The sequence below is a fragment of the Sarcophilus harrisii genome, chromosome 2 (genome assembly GCF_902635505.1).
Source record: "Sarcophilus harrisii chromosome 2, mSarHar1.11, whole genome shotgun sequence".
Lineage (NCBI taxonomy): Eukaryota > Metazoa > Chordata > Mammalia > Dasyuromorphia > Dasyuridae > Sarcophilus > Sarcophilus harrisii.
In genome coordinates this window covers 443,700,256-443,721,177 of record NC_045427.1, presented here as the reverse complement: position 1 = coordinate 443,721,177, position 20,922 = coordinate 443,700,256, and the positions used below count along the sequence as shown (strand labels likewise).

Genomic DNA, 20,922 nt, shown 5'->3' with positions numbered 1-20,922 from the left:
CTACATGGGATTCAAGCCAAAATGAGCCATTCTGTTTCAACCCCTATCATTTTACAGATGAGGAAACAATACCAAGGGAGGTTTAGTGGCTTGTCCAACATCATCAGTTAAATTATTCCACCATTCTCTATTGTCCTTTTGTAGTGCCTTGTACTGCCCTATATAAGTAACTTGACTTTTACTCCTTATACATATTGGGAATATATTTTACTGTGGTTCATCTACAGACTATTTGCTCATTGCTTAAAAATCTTAGTGGATAGAATCCCTTTTCATAGATTCTCAGGTAGTAGTTTTAAAAATCCTTTACATTTGTATAGCTCTTTAAAATTACAAATGGTTTTTCTATGAATTATCTCATTTTATTCAATAAAAATTAAGTATCAACTGAATACAGAAGACTGTGTCAGACACTTGGGGTAGTCATGGTCAAATTTAAATAAGACTTTGATTCTGCCTCAATGGAATTTAGAGCAGGATTAAGGCATAAATATATATCTAATAGACAGTATACATGATAAATGTATCAAAGAATTGTGGGACAGAGTGCAGTGTAATATCTGTGGGAGGATATCATTACTGATCTATAGGCAAGGAAGACTTCTTGGAAGAAGTTGCATTTTACTTGAATTAGGAAAAGAAAGAGTAGAATTTCAAAAGTTAGAGGGAAGAAAGACATTTCAGAGAAGATTATGGTCAAAAGCACTGAAAGAAAAGGGTAGGAAATATTCAGGATACCAAGTGTTCAACTGGACAAAATCATAGAAAACGAGGGAAGAAAAATAGAAGATAAAGTTGGAAAAGTTGTATCAGATTGTGAAGGATCTTTGGATATTGGTCAAAGGAATTTGAAGATTTTTGAGTAGAAATGTATGTAGTCAGAATTACGCATTAGAAATAACATTCTGGCAAAAATTTTAAAGATAGATCAGTTGATCCTCGCAACCATACTGTGCAATTGGCAGATTAGATATTATTCCCATTGGCCAGCTCAGGAGAGATGATTTTTATCTTAGGACATGACTCAAGTAGTATCAAAACCAGTGCTAGAAGCCAGCCTTTCTAATCCATTATATATTTGGCATAAATTTTCCCTCATCCAAATCTTTATCTCCAAATTAGAGAAATCTAGGACTTCTAACATGAATCACTTTTTTGGTAGTTTTCTTTGTAGATTATTTTATCTTTAGCAGTTTGACATGATTTCTAAATTCTTCTTTACAGCTCAAGGTCTTTGAATCTCTTATTAAGCATTTCAAATAATCTCCTAGAGATGGGAATTAAGAATCAGATCTATTCGGTTCCCTACATTCTTTAAAAAAAAAAAAAAAAAAACTATCATTCAACTGTAATTTGAAATTCAAGGCTCTGTTTCTTGGCGTCTTTGGGATTTTGTCCAAAGACTTGAATTGATCTGGTAGATTATTCTTCTCTCCATATAATCTTTAAGTAGTAACATTTTACCCATCCTCAAGATGAAGTTCAAATATCATTTTTTCTATGAATTTTTCCTTTATTTCTCCAGCTTATTGATTTTTCTTTACCTGATTTCATCACATTTTATATTTCTTTTATTATATTTTAATAATTGCAGCTTTGGATTTTTTAGCCTTTTAAAGTTTACAAAGTATTTTTCCATACAACTCTGTAAAATAGTAAGTATTATTCTCTTTTTACATGTAGGGCATATAGGCTTAGAGAGAGGAAGTAGTTTACTCAGTTACACAGGTAATGTACCAGTATATGGACTTGAATCCATGTTCTGACTTCAAGACCATTACTCTTTCTGCTATGACACACTGACCTAAGTATGGCTTTTTGCAGACATTATTTTTTCTTCTACAATTTTAGTAAAAATCCAGGAAAACAGAGACATTATCTTACTTATCTTTATATTTCCCTTAATGACTCTCACAATGGCCTACATTTATAGGCTGTTTATAATATTTGTTGAATGAATTAAGTTTGTTACATTTTTGAGGTATAGCTAGATCCTCATTAGTACAAATAATGAATTCAGACTTCAGAATGGTTATATATATTCAAATTCTCACTATTCGAAATTATAACTAGAAATAAGATAATTGGTTTCACTCCAGTGAAAACATGCAGTATGAATTTGAATAATGTGACCTCCATATTTTCTCCAATTTCCCCTACTCATTTTTTTCACAACCATATATAGTTAAAATTGATGGGGGTTTTTTCCTTAATTTTTTTCCCCACTAAATCTTTATTCAAGTGACAAGTACTCTTCTGTATGTGGCTAAATGTAGTTTTCTTTGCATATGATAGATAATCTAGTGCTTGTGCATGGCATTTTTTTCCTTTTTTCCTTTCTTCCTCTTTCTCTTTTTCTCTCTTTTTGCTTGTAGGTAGTACTAAGGAGAAAATACTGGCATTTCTGCTATTTGGATTCCCATATCACTTTTAGTCATGAATGACTAAAAAGAGGTATTAATTGATGTTTGTTAACCTGACCTTATTGTTAACAAGCCTCAATTCTAAAAGAGGTTTGAATAGCTGGATTTTCTTCATAATTTCTAGTTGAGTAGAGCATTATAGTAACAAGAGTAGTAGCACTATATAAAACTAAGCTATGAGGAGCTTTTGGAAATTTTCATAATTTTGCAGTTTTGGAAGAATACACTTATTGCCCTATGAGTCATGAAAGTCCCCTTTTCTTAGCAAGAAAAAGAGATATGAATGTGACATTGGAGGGTGCTTTATCTTTGTATATGTGGGGGTTTCTATTTTTTGTTTTTAGTGTTCAGCGTGGACTACAATGATGAGCTTGATCTCTTGGTGAGTGGTTCTGCGGACTTCACTGTGAAAGTATGGGCCTTATCAACGGGGACATGCCTAAACACACTCACAGGACATACTGAATGGGTAACCAAGGTAGGAGAGCTGTTGAGTCAAATCTCAAATTACTAGTTGTCTGTTGAAACATTGTGGTATTTTATACTTGTCTTGCAGCTTTTAAGACTTGTGAGAAGTGGTATGGGGCAGGGCAGCTAAACAATAACTGACTGAATTCTGGGTTTGAGTCTCCTGTGACTTAATGTGTCTTTTCACTTCCTGGGGCTTTAGTTTCCTCATCTGCAAAATGCAAAGGTTGAATTAGATGCTTTTAAAGATCCTTAAAGCCAGAAACAAAAATCGATACCATGGCTTGTAAGTTGACAAAATCCACCCAGGCATTTGGTTAATCCTTTGTCTTCCTTTATTCTTCTGTTTCCTTGGAAGCAGGTGATTAGTGACTGTTTTGTTTTCGCCTTCATATTCACTTAACAGATTTTGATAGAATAGTTAAATAATCATAGTTTCGGGCCTTAATTTGTGGATGGCTTGCCAGAGATGTCAGAATTTGACAGCTACATATAACCTTGCATCTAGAGGATGCTGGGATTTAGTAACTTCACATCCCTTCTCTAGGTACCAGATTGCCAGTAATATAGATGATTATGATGGAGCCTGTCCCATGGTAATATTTTCCTTAGTGAATAAGATTGATTTTTATACCCCAGGCATACTTTTTAAGTACTGAAAGCATCTCTGAAATTCATGTTAAATTTCAAAGTGAGGGGTCTAGCTTTTGTTTCTCATCAGTAAACTAGGAGTTTGGCCTAGGTTTTCTCTGAGGCTCCTATCTGCTCCAAATCTTTTGGTTTTATGATCTTGACTGAAGCCATTGGAGAAGAGGACAATACTGGAAGTGTCATCTCCTGCTAAATAAATACCTAGAATCATCTAGTTGTGAATGAAAAAATGTAATTAGTTGGCACATAGCACACAGTTTAGGTTACAGTAATTTGGTGTAATATACCACATGACTTCAGACCTTACCCTTTTATAAAAACTTCATATTTGCAGGTGGTTTTACAGAAGTGCAAGGTCAAGTCTCTGTTGCACAGCCCTGGAGATCACATTCTCCTTAGTGCAGACAAGTATGAAATCAAGGTGAGTGTGACTTTTGCCTTCTACCTTTTAGTTTTCCCTGTTAGATGAAATTGGGCATATTTAGCAAGATTAAAATTGTCATAGTAGGTACCACCTGAAGCACAACTTTTAGATAACTGATTTGAACCCTCATCGAGTTCTGTGTGATTAGAGAACCAGCTTTAGCTTCCAAGTTCCCAGATCTAAATACATGTACCTTAGACAAGCATGGTTCACTTACATTTCATTGCTTTCACCCTATCACCCTCCCCAGCTGCCCTTGCTGTTATTAAAATGCCTCACTAGCTTCACTAATTTCTTATTTTTAATGATTAGAAAGGAACAGGGAGCTTAAACTATCTCTTATGGTTATAGAACCATTATTTTAAAGCTGTTAATGAAGTGCAGTTTTGTACTTTCTCATTTTGTGGGGGCCTAACAATTCTCATAACTCCCACCTGCAAACATCACTTGAAAGCAATAGAGCAGGAGCTGAGAAATTTAAAAACTTGACAGTACAGGCTAAGTATTAGTGCCAATTAAGGTAAAGTATTGCTCTAATATTCAGAAGTTTCCCTAATAAATAATGACTAGTGATAAGGCTTTGTGTTCTCTCGGACTGAGAGTATAAAGTATTCTGTTTCTAAATTGAAAGTGAATCTTAGACCAAGATATTCCAAAAAAAACCATTGTTGTTAAGAAAAAAAAATTTTTTGAATGTGTTTTTCCTACTTCAGGCCAGACTTGGCACTTTGACAAATTGCACTGAATTTTTCCTTCCCTAGCTTATTCCTGCTTCCTGTCAACATCCATCTTCCTCATCTTAGTGGACTAAACTAACCTGAATGTAATAAACACAGACCAACACTAGCTTGCTTTGAAAACAAGGTTGTTTTTCCCTTCCACACTGCCCCTCTCCCCTTGCCCCCATCAAGTTGATAGCAGCTAGCATTCTTATGATTGTTTCTTCCTCCTCCTCCCTAATTTGTAGATTTGGCCAATTGGAAGAGAAATCAACTGCAAATGCTTAAAAACATTGTCTGTGTCTGAGGATCGAAGTATCTGTTTGCAGCCCAGACTCCATTTTGATGGCAAATACATTGTATGTAGTTCAGCCCTAGGACTTTATCAGTGGGATTTTGCCAGCTATGATATTCTCAGGTAGTGTTTTCTGTTTGAATCAAATTAATTTAAATCATTATAAGTTTGTATAACTGAAAACAAAAGGGGGGTATAAATGCTTATATGTGCTGTTCATTTATATGCTTTTTATGAATCCAGCAAGAAACCTTTTCTTCATTGTAATGGAAAGAACCCTGAATTGTGAGTGAAATTGGTCCAGAATTCTAGTTGATTAACTAGTTGGTCACTTCTCTGTGCACCACATTCCTCACCAGTTTCCTCATCTCTAAAATGAATAAGTTGTGCTAAATGACTTCTAAGATTCTTTTTGGCTCTAAACCTATGATTCATAAAATAAGAGAATCTCAAAGGTTCCTTCTAGTTGTGATGATAATAACATAAGCAAAATTATGCTCTTGTTTATCACTCTTAACTGTCCTCCCTACAGGGTTATCAAGACTCCAGAGTTAGCAAATTTGGCATTACTTGGCTTTGGAGACATCTTTGCCCTGTTGTTTGACAACCGATATCTATACATCATGGACTTAAGGACAGAGAACCTGATCAGCCGTTGGCCCCTGCCTGAGTACAGGAAGTCAAAGAGGGGCTCAAGTTTCTTGGCAGGTGAAATGTCATGGCTGAATGGACTAGATGGGCAGAATGATATGGGTTTGGTTTTTGCCACCAGTATGCCTGACCACAGTATTCACTTGGTGTTATGGAAGGAACATGGCTGAAGATATGGACAACAGCTAAAATAAATGACTTTGGGTGCTGAGGCTGCTTGTCCTAATGCAGCCTCTGTGGGAGCCGATTTTGCATGAACCAAAGTTCACACCTAATGGTATCGTCATGCAGTGCACAATCATTTATTTTCCTGGGTGGGGAGTGATGGGGGGTGGGATGAAAGGTGGGGGGAAAGGGATTATTTTATTGACATAATGCAACGCAGCATGCTAACAGTCTACACCATTGAAACTCATTTGTACTTAGTTATGCTTGTCATTATAAAAGAACAAATTTTGGGCCTATCTTTCTTGACTGGAGTATTGGTTTTAAAGTAAAGCAAGTTAAATGGTTTACAGATGTGCTAATAATTGATGAAATCCCAGTGGGTGATTAAAGATTTTTTGCCCTGGTCTTTTTTTTTTCCTGCTTTAAGGTAGAAGGCAGATCTATTTTGGAACTCATAAAACATTAAAGCAAAAGGTACCTTCCTGATATTCTAATATAGACCCAGAGAAAAGAAAGGATGTGCTCCGTACTATTCCAAAAGCTTCACTCATATGGAGCTTGCATTTTATAGGAGCCATAGTTAGAAAGACCACTAATTCCCTGTGATTTCCATGAAGTCTACAGATGTTATCAGTTTCCATGATAATTTGTCATTCTTTGTTGATATTTATTCATGAGAGATAGATCAGCCATAGAGACATTTTAATATATAGGAAGTATTTAGGAAATGTTGGGAGAAAAAAATGACCAATTTTTTTGATTGATGCCAGCTTTTAAAATCTATCCTCTCATTCACCCCATTATTTTAACAAACATAGCTCACTATGTCCATTACATTATTCTAAGTGTTGGGAAGGATAAAGAAGTAAGAGATGGTTCTTGTCATCATAGAACCTAATAGGGGGAGGTCAGATATGTACACAGATAAAGATAATTTAGAATGTGCTAAGTATATAATAAGGAGTACAAAGAATTGTGAAATCATGAGGGAGAAATTGCTTCCAGATAAAGTAACCACAGAGAGCTTCATTGAAGAGGTAATATTTAAACTAGTAAAACATGATTTAAGGTTAATTTAAGACAGGAAAGAAAATAGTGTTGGGACCTAAGTAATATCCATGGTTTTGAGCTAATTATAATTTTACCTCTAGCTTTTCCTTCTTCCTATTGACCATGTTAAAAAAATATTCATTTTTACAGTTGGGGAAACTGTAAAGGCCATTGCCTTCAAGTATCTTTATTCTACTAGGAACGCTATGAAATTAGAATGCAAATTAGAATATGAAATGTGTTAGAGAAACATAAAAATAAATGCCCTTAGATTTCACAAGAAATCAGGTTTGGGCTGGCAGAATCAAGCATAACTAACAGGGAAGAGTTATATTTGATCCAAGTCTTGAAGACAAGTAGGATTTTAGCCGATGTGGAGATTTGGCAGGAGGGGCAAGATATGTGTGATAAAAATGAAGGGAAGAGAACACACTTATTAAATACCTCCTGTGTGCCAGGCACCGTGTTAAGCATTTTACGAATATTTTTTCATTTCGTTATAATTACAAATATCATTTGATTGAATGGCAAATAGATCTGTTTGAGTGGAGCAAAAGCACTTGAAAGACAGTATAATGAGACATTTGAAAAGATTATTTGAAGTCAAATTGTGTGTTATCTTTAATTGCCAAGCTATAGAGGTTGAACTTAATTGGGTAAACAGTGGACAACCGCTGAAGGATTTTTATTTTTAAAAAAAAATATGGAAATAACGGAATTGTGCTTTAGGATTACTCTGCCTTTGATGCAGAGACGGGGAGACTGATCAAAAGCCTGTTCTAATTGTCCAGACTAGAGGTAATGAAGGCTTCACTTAGAGTGATGATAGTGGAACTATAGAGAAAGGGGCATGTGCAAGATGTCACATGAGAAGATAATACTCTGTGTTTTTCCTACCAGAGTGTCATGTTTATATTTTATGTTGAGTCAATAGCCATGTTTATTGAGTAGGGGAGTTGCACAGTCAGGCCTGGACTTGTAAAGGGAAATCACTTTAGTAGCTTGTAAGTAATAAAGTTGGATAAAACAAGTTTCTTCCAATATGCCCATTTATGAATCAGATATGCTACAAAAGGAAAAGAATATTAAATCTAATAATCTGGCCTTGGGAAATCTTAGCTTGACAAATTAGCATGGGGCTAGAAATGACAACAAAACTAAACTAACCCATATGAGAGTTGTATTCTTGTCCCTATAACTTGCTTTTTAAGCACATTTTAATTTTTATGCTATTTCCTATTGTAACTAAGAGCTGGACTTTACCCCCGTTTTGTTCATTGTAGTGATGGGTAAAGTTATAACCTCATTAACTGTAAAAGAGTCACTTCTTAAATAATTAGAAGATTTTACATCTTAATGATTTGTAGCAAGTGATTTATCATCTTGGAAACTTGTTGGAAAGGTACCTCTTATATCCTACTTTTTCATAAAAGCTTTCCACAACTTTATTGCTGTGAGCAGTACAGGCTTCTTCCTTTCACAGTAGAAACAAGGAAAAGGAGGCCTCAGAAAGAAAAGGTAAAGGCCACTGGAAATTTAAAAAGATGATTCTCAGAACATTTGACTAAGGAACCCTGACTAGTTCTTCCTGTTCCTGCTCAGTACCTCAATTGAACGATTTAGCTAAATACAGGTAGGAAAATGTGTTATTGCCTGGGGTTTTCTATCTGATCTCACATCTTTGTCTAGAACTCAAAAGATAGTTTCCTTGTACAAAATCATCTTTTCTGGATTCAGTCCTGTGCACAAGAAAATGAACTCTTTCATGGTTTACAAAATAGCTTTTCACAAAGAGCTATTGGCCCAAGTTCAATAACTTTCATTTGATAGTGATTAGGCACAGACTAGTCACTTAAAATGAAAGGATACTCCTTTTGGGTTTTAAATTCATAACATAGATCTTGAGTTGGAAGAGACTAATTGGATATCCAGACCAAGGTCTTCATTTGAGTCTCTGATTATAACTTGCTCCAAGACATATTAGTGATTCAATACACTTCTAGTTTTTAAATGCAAGCTGTGGCTTGAGATGCAAGAATGCTGATAGATCTATGTATATCCTGTGTAATGGTGTCCCAAATAATTCCAAGATAATATTGTTAATAGATTGTATAATAGAAATTTAAGTCACATAAAATCCAATTGTAATGTTCCTTTAGATGTTGGTTGCTTTTCCTGTCTGTCCTTAGGGAACTGCTATCCAATCTTTTCAGTGAAAGTAATGAGTCCGGAAAATCAAAATTCAATCTAAGGAATTAAATCAGTCAGCAGCACAGTAGGTGATAGGGACTTTGCCTGATGACATAAACTGTTCCTCCCCTTTCCATTTCAGCTCCTCTCCAACCTCTTTGAGAAGGAGAAATATGCCCCTCCTTATGTGGAAGAGTAAGCTTCTTTCATGCTCTTAGAGTGGTTTCCTAATTCTTATTTTGTAAGCTAATTACAACAGACCTTTATGCTCTATATAGTTTAACTACAGTAGTTTCCTTTGGATAGTAATATGTTCACTTTGTGTTACTTTTTGTATTTAAAATTTGGAAAAAAATCCATTTCTTTAGCAGCTTCACTTCATATTAGTCCAAATGAATGAATTTGTTTTTTAATGAAATCATTCTAATTTATTTTAAAATAACTAAAACAATTATGAATCAAAAATTTTGAATTTAAATTATGAATCAAAATTTTTTTGAAACTTTAGCAATACTTCTAAACAAACAGTTTAACTAACAGAAGGAAAAAACAAAATCAAAAATGAAGCAAGTAAATGTATTTTAAAGCAGCAATTCTTCCAAAGGTCCTGTTTCAGATACTTACTAATGGCATGAATATGGGCAAGTTAATTAACTTTCCTGAGCCTCAATTTCCTCATTTTTAAGTGGGAATAATACTATAAATTAAACCAGATTGTTATGAAGTTTAAACGAGTTAACATATGTAAAGCATTTTGCATATTTTCAAATGATACATAAATGCTAGCTATTATTTTTTCCAGATTGATTCTGTGCATGGGGAAGATATACTTATTAAAATGTTCACAGTTTAACATTATTTCTTGAAATTCCCTACTAGTTAACTGTTTTAGTGGTTCATATCAGCATGGTATTGAGTTGATCATTTGAATAATAGACTTAACTCTGCTTCTTACACAGACCTGAACTCTAAATTTGAATCAAAGAAAAATCAAAAGAGAAACACTTGGGGCAGCTAGATAGAGCACCAGCCCTGAAATCAGGAGGATCTGAATTCAAATTTGGCCTCAGACATTTAACACTTCCTAGCTGTGTGACCCTGGGCAAGTCATTTAACCCCAATTGTCTCAGCATAAAAAAAAAAGAGAGAAAGAGAAACACTCTTTGTCAAAAAAGACTTCTTAAAGTTAGGTTAATATTTTAAACCAGGGCTTCACAATGCTTGCAGATTCTGTTACCTCATATATAAAATTTTTGAAGAATAAATCTAAAGCAGTCATCTCTATAATGGGTACAAATATACCCTGATCAAAACCATCAGTAAACTGAACTGAAATGAGAAAAATTATAGTATCTTTTTCCACTTAATTTTTTCTTCTATCTTTCCTATCAAGGAATTGGGGAACAGAATTTCATTGATCTTAATTGACAGCATTTAACCCATCTACATTTTGTGGAAACTGTAAACACATACACACACTCTCAAGTCATTGAAAGTTGTCACTTGTCCCTGGTTGCCAAGATTTCTTCTGAAGAGAAATGCTGAGAAACAGAAAACATTGAAATGGGATTTTTCTTTTTTTTTAGGTCCCATTGTCATTGTTGTTCTACAGGATTTTTTTTAGAGGTTGTCTACAGATCAAGAGTTATCTGAACCTCCCAAATTTTATTAAACTATATTTGAATTATATGAAACACTATAATTTCCAAATTGTAAATTCATTAGAAGGCTCATAACACCAGAGATCTAGAGTTGGAAAGGACTTCAGAGGTCCATCTAGTCCACTTCAGTCAGTTTCAAATCAGGAAGCTGAAATCCAAGGCCACACAGGTAGTATATAGCAGGACTAGGGTTTAAATCCAGATCTTCTGCCTTTTTGTATTTCTTGATTTCTAATTCAAACCTTAGTGTCTGGTCCTCTCCCTTTGGAACTCAATAGCTTGTGAAATATAAATTGCTGTGCTATAAAGGAACCCAAGCATCTCATCTATAAAAAACTGCTAAAGAAGTTTTAACAGAGAACCAATAGAGATAAATTGGGTTGATCCATTGTAGTGAACATGATTTAGAGAAAGATGCAATAAAGAAGACTGAGAAGGAGTAATTAGAGAAAGAAAAAACGAGTCATATCATAAAGACAGAAGAGAACGTCTAGGAAAGGGAGGGGAGAGTAGCTAATTGCATCAAATACTACAGAGAAGTCAAGAAGTATGATGCTTGAGAAGGTATTAGACTTTGCAACAGTAAATGGGGAATACAATTTCATTTGATTGGTGAGGTCAGAAGTCAAAATACAGATTAAAAGAGGAATTGTAGGTACCTAGCATAAAGGGTTTCTTAAGGAGTTTAGTTATGAAAGGAAAGAAGTCAGATGATAATTAGCAGATAGTTAAATAAGTTAGGGTTTTTTTTGTTTGCTTTATTTTATTTTTTTTTTTTTAAAGGACAGGAAAGGCATGGACATGTCTGTAGGTACCTTGAAAGATGTCAGATAAGAGGAGAGAGAAAGTTGATGGTGAAGGCAATCTACTAGAAAAGATGGGAGGAGATGTGATCCATGGTACATGTTGAGTAATTGGGCTTGGCAAAAAGGGCAGCTTCTTCAAGACCAGAAGAAAGGATGTAATTGGGATAGATATCTGAATTATATGAGATAAAGAGAATTGCAGGTGAATAGCCTTAGTATTTTCAGTGAAGTGAGGTAGAAGATTTCTGGAAGAAGAGAGAATACCGTGGGAGGCTTGAGAAGAGCTGAGAAAGTTTGGAATAATTCCATTGGAGGTGATTGTCTTGCTGTAATGAAGGCCAAGTTGAAATTAGATAATATAAATGTGTAGTGGACCCAATCAATTCTTCCAACTCTTCAGCAATACATCAGTAGGAGTGAAGGACACAGAAGGTATAAATGATCTAGGGTTGGGGTTTGGCAAAACATGGTCAGCCTCGGAAGGGGGCAAAGAACTGGAGAGTAAAGCGTAGAATCAAATTGAGTTGGTTTACCAAGGGATCAAGATAAGTAATAAAGGAGACTATAGCCAGTATAAGGGTAATGGTCAGAAAAGAACTGAGGAGTGAAAGTGATGGAGTTCATGGTCATGGAAAGTTTTTGGATGAAAAACATTTTAAGAAGAAACAAACAATACTGTTACTGACTTATATTATAGAGTACCTAGACAGAAGGATAATATAAATAAGGAATTCAAGAGACCGGAAGCATTATGCTGTATTATTGAAAGAAAAAAAAAAAAAACTTATGACCTCCATGTTAGGGTAAGTGTTAAAGAAAAAAGTTTCATTTAACATTAATCTGTGTCCAGGCCATTTTTAACTTAGATTGAAGGATGTCCAAACTAGCATAGTTTCCCATGCTTTCTGGTACATCTCTGCTATCTGAAAATTATTTGAGGAAATGTTTATAGGAATCTTGAACCAAGAAAAAGTCATAATATGTTAGTTTGGAATAGCTTCCAAGCTATTCCAAAATAGTTAAGTAACAAAGTTATCCTTTCCTTCTTATACTACTATCTTCAAAGAATCATTGGGTTCCTAGGTAAACACTACTGTAATCAATACATTAACTTTTTCTCAGTGGAGAATCACTCCATCATTTAAGAGGATGTACAAAGAATAGATCAATAGTCCAGTAACTTCAGGGAGTAGGGAAGGCTATATTTTAACCAGATAGGTACTTTCTGTTCTAAATTTTGGTTGCCACCCTTAAAATATTTCTCTAAGAAAGGCTTTCATGGGAAGCCTGGAAAGGAAAAGACTAGAGAAATATATTAGTATTTTCAATTTTACTAAAGAAGAGGCTTTGAATGTGCTTCTACAGTAATAAGGGACTTTACTTATCTGACATATTCTCTTTAAGAAAAAAAGCCAATAGCTATATGACCCAGGGCCTCAGCAAAAAAAAAGAAGAAAAGAGTCAATAATAAATTTACTTAATTGCCAATCAAAAGTGAGCAGACTAATGTTCTTTCTTGCTATAAATTAAACATTATTCAGTAACCTAAGTCTCCAGTTAGGGGAACAGATATGGCTGGCATACATGAAATTTTGCCTGCCTTTAAAGATTATTTCACTTTTCCAAAAGTAGGAGAAAAGGTAAGGGGAACTGCTATTTTTGACTTAATTCTGATGAATAGGTAGGGAGAAACTGTTGCACATCTACTCCCCTTAGAATTTATGATCAAAGAGAGGAAAATTAGGCATAGTCTGATGTATATACCATAGACTTGGGGAGTGCCTGTTTCAGAAAATTTGGAAAAACCACCTTGGGATCTTGTGGACTAAAATTCTACAGGGAAAGTTCATTTTAAAAGGATGAGCAGTTTTGAAGAATGAAATTCTGAAGATAAATAATTGAGATGAGAAAACTTTCTGAAATTTTCTTAAAAAGAAATGAAATTACAAAATTTGAGAGTTGCAAGAGACCTCAGCAACCATCTCTCATTTCAAGGAATCCCCGCTTTAAACTTCTACTTGACAACCAAGGAGAGAAAACCCTTTTTCTTTCAAGGTTATCCTGTTCCCTTTTTGGATTATTAAAATAAAATGATTTTCCTAAACTTGAGCCTGTGCAGCTTCCATCCATTGATTTTGGTGATAGCCCTTTTCCATGTAACAACCCTTAAGACAGTTGAAGAGAGCTACCACAATCGCCATTCCTCAACCACAGCTAACAGATACAGGTAATACCAGCAGCCCTACTGGCAATGATAAATCACCAAATCCATAGAGCTATCCTCTCCTCTTGATATTAGCTAATAATAATAATAGAGTACCTAATATGTGCCAGATACACTGCTAAGTACTTTATAAATACCTAATTTGATCCTCGCAACAATTCTGGGAGATAGGTGCTATTATCTCCATTTTACAGTTGAGGAAACTGAGACATAAGTTTAGTGACACAGTTAATAAATGTCTGAAATTAGATTTGAACTAAATTTTTCCAAACTCAGGCCTAAGACTACTATACCACCTAGATGCCCCATGACAATTATGATTCCCTTTAAATCAGGCCTAAGTACAGTTAATCTATCCCCATATTACTTGACAAGATTAAAGACTACTATGCTAAATCTTTAAAACATTAATGCTATGGGGCCTGAACAGTACCTAAAGCCTAAGAAGAATAAATACAAGATATTCCTTCCACATTATAACTATGGTATTTGATAGATTGTGGGTCAGCATAAATTAAATGGTACTTTAAGGGGCATTTTGCAGAAGTTGCAAATGACACGTGAAAGCCAGCAGATGACACAGCCTTTAACCAAATATTTCACCCAAATTTTACAATAAGATACTATAAATAGCTCATCAAAGAAGAAAATTAAAACTTCTGTAGTATGAAGGGAGTACTGTACTCTTAAATCCTACAGCATGGAATGGATAATTAATGCCAAGACATGCTCACTAGGCTACAATTTGCAGGTTCTTTTCTGTCTTGAAAATGTCAGTACAGAAATCAAGATAGCAGAGTAAGGCCAGGACAGAGGTGAATTCTCCCAACGTTACTCTAAAACTTTAAAATAATTCCTTAAATTAGATTTTGTAGCTACAGAGCCAACAGAAGTGAAGGAGACATTTTTCCATCACAGGAGAGATCTGTCATACAGAAGGTGAAGGCCTGGAACACCACACCAGCTTGGAAGCACCAAACCTTTCAAATTCTGAGAACTAGCTCTGAAAACAGCTGCACAAAACCCTCTGAAGTTTGACCCTACCTCCCCATCACCACAGGAACAGAGGCCAACTCTAACATGAAGTTCAAAGTAAAGAAAATAATAATTTAGGGAAAAATGAGCAAACAACAACAAAAAAAGAACACAATCATAAGCTACTACAATTGCAGAGAAGACTAAGACGTAATTTTAAATGAAAATGGCAGTGTGAAAATGGCTACAGATAATTCCTCAAAGAAAAATGCTAATTGGACCCAAGACCAGCAAGATTTCCTAGAAGAGTTAAAGATAGAGATAAGAGTAGCAGAGGAAAAATTAGGGAAAGAAATGAGTGATTCAAGAAAATTATGAAAAGAGAATAACGATAAAAGAGGCACAAAAAATATTGAAGTAACCACCTTAAAAAACAATAGGCCAAATGGCAAAAGAAGAGCAAAAAATCATTAAAGAACTTCTTAAAAAGCAGAATTGCTCTTTGAGAAAAAAAGAAGCAAAAAAGCTCATTGAAGAAAATAATCCTTAAAAAATAGAATTGGGCATCTGGAAGATAATGAAGACTTCAAAAAGTAATTGAAAAAAAAATCAAAAGAAAGGAAAAAATAGAAGAAAATGAAATATTATTGGGAAAACATTTAAGAGAATAGATTGAGGAAATAATTTAAGAATTATTGAACTACCTGAAAGCCATGAACAAAAAAAGAACCTAGACATATTTCAAAAAATTATGAAGGAAAACTGATGATAAGATATAAAAAGGATATCTTAGGTCCAAAGACTAAAAGAGAAATTGAAAAAATCTATTGATTAACTCAAAAAAAGATCTCCAAATGAAAACATCCAGGAATTTTTTTAGCACTCCCTGATCAAGGAGAAAATGTTGCAAGCAGCCAGAAAGAAACAATTTTAAATATCATGAAGCCACTATTAGGATCACATAAGGCATTGCAACTTCCATGTTAAAGGAACAAAAGGCTTGGAATACGAGGTTCCAGAAGGTAAAGGAGCTAGGATTGCAACCAACAATCACCTATCCACCAAAACTGAATGTAATCCTAAAGAGGAAAAAAAAAATAGATTATTTAATGAAATAGAGTACTTCCAAGCATTTCTGTTGAAAAGACCAGAGGTGAATAGAAAATTTGACTTTGAAATACAAGACTCAAGAGATGTATAAAAAGTTACATGAATATAAAAGAGTAAGTATGTAAGACTCAACTTAAATTGCTTACCTTCTTATATGGGAAGATGATACATGTAAGTTCTACATTGGGCAGTTAAGAGTCTATGTAGACTGAGGGCATGAGTGAGTCAATTATGTTGCAATGATCTCAAAAAAAAAAAAAAAGGGTGAGAAAAAAGAATGCAATGGGAGGAGAAAGGGAAAAGTAAAATGGAGAAAGTTTTTTTTTTCTTTCCCCTCCCCCTCACAAATTTATACTACCCAATAGGAAATAGGAGGGATAGGAGATGAGAGGCATGACTAAATTGAAGTTGGATTAAGGAAGATCAAATGCAAAACAGACCTGAGGAGGAACAATATAAAAAATGGAAGGATAAATAGAAGAAAATAGGTTGGAGAAAAATAAAAAATAATCATAAGAGTGAATGTGAATAAGATAAGCTAACCCATAAAACAAGCAAATAGCAGAATGGATTGGAAACCAGAATTCAACAATCTTGTCTACAGGAGAGAAACTTGAAACAAAAAGATACACAAGAGTTAAAAATAAAGAGCCTGAACAGAATATATTATACTGCAGCTGAAGTCAGAAAGGTAGGAGTAGCAGTCATGATTTTAGAGCAAAAGCAAAAATAAACCTAATTAAGAGATAATCAGGGAGACTGTTACTAAATGCTACCATACTAAACAATGAAGTAATATAAAGCAAGTTTTTTTTTTTTTTTAAATAAAAGCCTCATTTCTCAACTGTATAGGGAACTGAGTTAAATTTATAAAATAGGAGCCATTCCCCAGTTGATAAATAGTCAAAGGCAGCGTTCAGAAGAAATTAAAACTATAGTCATGAAAAAATTGCTCTAAATCATTATTGATTAGAGAAAGATAAAACAGAAGGACCACCTCACCAATTAGAAATGACAAATGCTGGAGAAATTATATACAAATGTAAGGAGGACCTTAATTACATGTAAAAAAATAACTAAAAAATTTTGAGTTCCAAATTCTTTCCTTCCCCCCGAGATAACAAGCAATTTGACACAAATTACATATATAATTATGCAAAATATAGTTCCATTAGTCATTGTTATGAAATAAAACAGACCAAAAAAGAAAAATAGTATGCTTCAATCTGCATTCAAATTTCATCAGTTCTTTCTCTGGAAATGATTGGCCTTTTTCATCATGAGTCTATTCTTGAGAACAATTTGGAAATATTTCCAAGGGACTATAAAATTCTGCATACTCTTTTTGGTCCAGCAATAATACCACTACTAGGTCTGTATCGCAAAGAGATCAAAGTAAAAGGAAAAGTATCTATATACAAAATATTAATAGCAGTTCATTTGTGATGTCAAAGAATTGGAAATAAAGATGTCCATCATTTAAAATGGCAAGAATTATTATGAACTTATGCAAAGTGAAGTGAGAAGAACCAGAAAATCTTTGTGCATAGTGACAGCAATGTAATGATAATCAGCTGTGAAAAATTTGGTCACTGATCAATACAGTGATCCAAGATAACTCCAAAGGACTTATGATGAAAAAATGCTGTCCATTTGCAGAGAGAGAATTGATGAACTTAGAGAAATTGAATTATAGTTTTAAAACTTTTTTGCGTGCTTTTTTTGTTAATGTGCACGACTTAACATGTATAATTGACATCATTGTTGCCTTTTTAGTGGGTAGGGGAGTTGTGGGAGAGGAGAGAATCTAAAACTCAAAATTTTAAAAGAAAGTTTAAAATAAATTTTTTGTTTGTTTTTGTTTTTTAATAATGAATTAGCTGGGGCCATGTCAACTCATTAAACATCTGAGTCTTGGGGAGACTGTTCATGATGATAAACTCAGATACCTTTTGTATTAAAAAAGCAGTCAAGAAGATTACTTACATGTCAAATTTTTATAGATTAAAAAGTAACATTAAAATTAACTCTCTAAGAAAGAGAAATATTTGTGGTTGACCATTTGTTTCAAGAGGATTCTGCCTTATCTGATGGTCTTAGAGATTCCTTGAAAGGCAATTTTGAAATGCTGTTTATATGTAGAAAAACATACTTCCTAAATGGCCAAAAAAAAAAAAAAAAACTCTTGAAGCAGAAGAGGAGTCACAATCTCAGTTACCATTCAAAATGTGTGTGTTCCTTATCTTCTAAGTGTGTAGACAGTTTGTATACATGTGTGTGTATACTTATATATGCATACACATAAACATGTTTGTGTTTACATGTGTATAACATACTATGTTTGCATATAATATGTGTGCGTATATAATTTGTGTGTATGTATAATATAAATTAGATTCCTATCTTCTTGAAGGAACTTCTAAGGGTGAACTTACTGGGTGAGATCATTCTTTCCGTAATTGACCTGAGATTTTATTTCACTCCTGACACTTGTATATTCTATCGTATAAAGTGATATGTATGGTTTCCTTGATTACTGTTTTATTTGCTTGTTTCAATAAAATGTTCTCACACTAAAAATGAAAATGACAATTCTGCTCATAATCATCTTCTTTTTGGTAAAATTTTTATAAATGAGTTTATATTTTAGCCCAATGTTGCCTTCGGCAGCCATTTTCTCAGTTTGGCAAATAAATCATATATTTGCTGTCCAAGTCAAATAATAAGTGATCATAATAATAAATAATAAAATTTTTCTGTGACAGGGTTATGCTAAAAGTATCTGAGATTTTCTGTAAAAGATAATATAACAATAAATGCATGAAATTAAAAAAAAAAAAAAGCTAAGTCTGTACGGTGTTTGTCTTCCTGTCTTGTAATATCTTTTATGTTCCACAAGGATTCAAATATTGCCAACACTAGCTCAATAATTCCACTTGTCAGTTCTTTCAGTACCCAAGGGTATAGTTCATCTGAGCCAGGTGACTGGCAATTAGGCACTTTTGACTATCTCCAAGCTTATTTATATTGGGTATCAACTCCCACCAGCTTCTTCCATTGTCATTCTCTTTAATAGCTTTTCATTTTTCAAAATATATGCAAAGACAATTTTCAACATTCATCCTTGCATTGCACCCTTGTACAAGAAGCACAAATAGATTATCTCTGTGTTCTAAATTTTCCTCCTTCCCCTAGACAATAAGTAATTCAGTAAATGTGTAATTCTTCCAAACACATTTCTACATCATGCTGCACAAGAAAAATCAGATCAAAAAGTAAAAAAAACGAAAAAGGAAAAAAACAAATAACAACAACAAAGGTGAAAATACTATGTTGTGATTCACATTCAGTCCCCATAGTCCTCTGGATGTGGATGGCTCTTTCCATCACGACTCTATTGGAATTAAGCCTCATTGTTGAAAAGAACTATGTCCATCAGATTTGGTCATCACACAATCTTCTTGTTACTATGTACAATGTTCTCTTGCTTCTACTCATTTCACTTAGCATCAGTTCTTTTAAGTCTCTCCAGGCCTCTCTGAAATCATCCTGTTGATTGCTTTTTATAGAAAAATAATATTCCATAACATTCATATACCATAAATTGTTCAGCCATTCTCCAATTGATGGGCATCCAGTAAATATATATTTCAAGAAGATATGAATAGACCATGGAAGCAAGGGTAGTTAATGGGGGATGAATGCAGCAAATGGGTGACAAAGACCTGTTACAAGAATGTCAAGAGCAGCACTAAAGCATGGAATGCATAAAGGTTTGTAGTGAATGCTAAGAACAACTGAAAAGGCTTGTAAAAGCTAGGGGAAAAGAATCAAAAAAAGGGACAATGATAATGAATAAAACCAGGCTAGAAGAGTAATTTATTTGAGTATTTGAAGGGACTATATTATGATTCTATTTATAAGGAGGAAAAAAAAAGTATTTTTACAGAATCCTAACGGCTTCATCAAGGATGAGTTAGGGAGTTAAAAGTTAAACAAAACAAAGGATATAGGGGGTGTATTAGTTCCATTCAGAGGCCTTGAAGAGGAGAAAGAGAAGAAAGGAGGTGGGGCTTGCAATTTCTTGCACTAAAAGTAATGCTCATTGATTTGAGAATGATTAAATTGTAGCATAAAGATGTAAAAGAATATTATTGCACCAAAAGCAATGATGAAAGACAATTGCAGAGAATCTTGGGTAGTATGAGCTGAAGTAGAGTGAAATGAGTAAAATCAGGAGAGAAAAAAAAAGGAAAATATTTCTGAAAGACTTAACTCTGATCAATGCAATGACCAGTTATGTCTTTTGAGGACCTATAGTGAAGCATATTACAAAAAAAAGGGATGGACTCAAGATGCAGAAAGAAACATGTTTTGAATATTGCCACTATGGATTTATTTTATTTGACTGTGCTTATTTATTAAGAACTTTCTTTTTCTTTAGCCATTTTTTTTTCTTTTTGGAAGGGAGAGAGTGAGAAAGTTGGATGGTTAGAAGGTGATGACAGGACATATTTTTGAAGAACCCAAAAGAGGCAGAAGGAAATTCAGAATGAAGCACAAATGAGATAATTTAAAAGTAATCTGTGGACTTTATTATGAATACATATGTGTGTAAATATGGGTATACATATATGCATAAATAGTATATGGCTTGAAAAAGATTCATAGATTCATGTACAATCCTTTTGTGTTCTGTTATATATATGGAAATGCTCTTTTTGGGGAAATTTCAAGTTCAAAATAAAGTTAAAAAAGAATTTCAAAAATGTAAATTTAAAAAAATAGATTATCTCTGGCCTGCTTTAGAGAAATAGCTTATCAGCGTTAGAGAAGACAGAAATTTACTAGCTAAATTTCAGCAAAATGTTTTGCATAATTGGTGGATGGTACTGAAAAATGAGTATCTTAACTTAGTATATATAACTTTCTCTGACGCTATGGATCTTTTGGAGGTTTTTTGTTTTTGTTTAAAGCTCTGACGGTAATAAAAACCAGATATAATAACTAAATGTAGAACTACATATATAACTTATATATATTATAAGTTTATATTAATTTTTTAAAAATAGCCATTTATAGTCAAAAAAAAGTTTAGAAGCCACTG

At 33.8% G+C, this 20,922-nt stretch overlaps 1 protein-coding gene across 2 annotated transcripts in view; it reads left to right on the top strand.

Moving 5' to 3' along the window:
- FBXW2 (F-box and WD repeat domain containing 2) overlaps positions 1 to 9,897 on the top strand; it is a 34,998-nt gene extending 25,101 nt beyond the window's left edge. For both annotated transcript variants that reach the window (XM_003757078.4, XM_023507384.2), the window contains 4 exons: positions 2,768 to 2,901; positions 3,877 to 3,963; positions 4,934 to 5,103; positions 5,513 to 9,897. In XM_003757078.4, the coding sequence (XP_003757126.2) occupies positions 2,768 to 2,901; positions 3,877 to 3,963; positions 4,934 to 5,103; positions 5,513 to 5,801 (680 nt within the window). In that variant the 3' untranslated portion in view covers positions 5,802 to 9,897. The remainder of the gene's footprint in view (positions 1 to 2,767; positions 2,902 to 3,876; positions 3,964 to 4,933; positions 5,104 to 5,512) is intronic.
- The last annotated feature ends 11,025 nt before the right edge of the window (positions 9,898 to 20,922 follow it).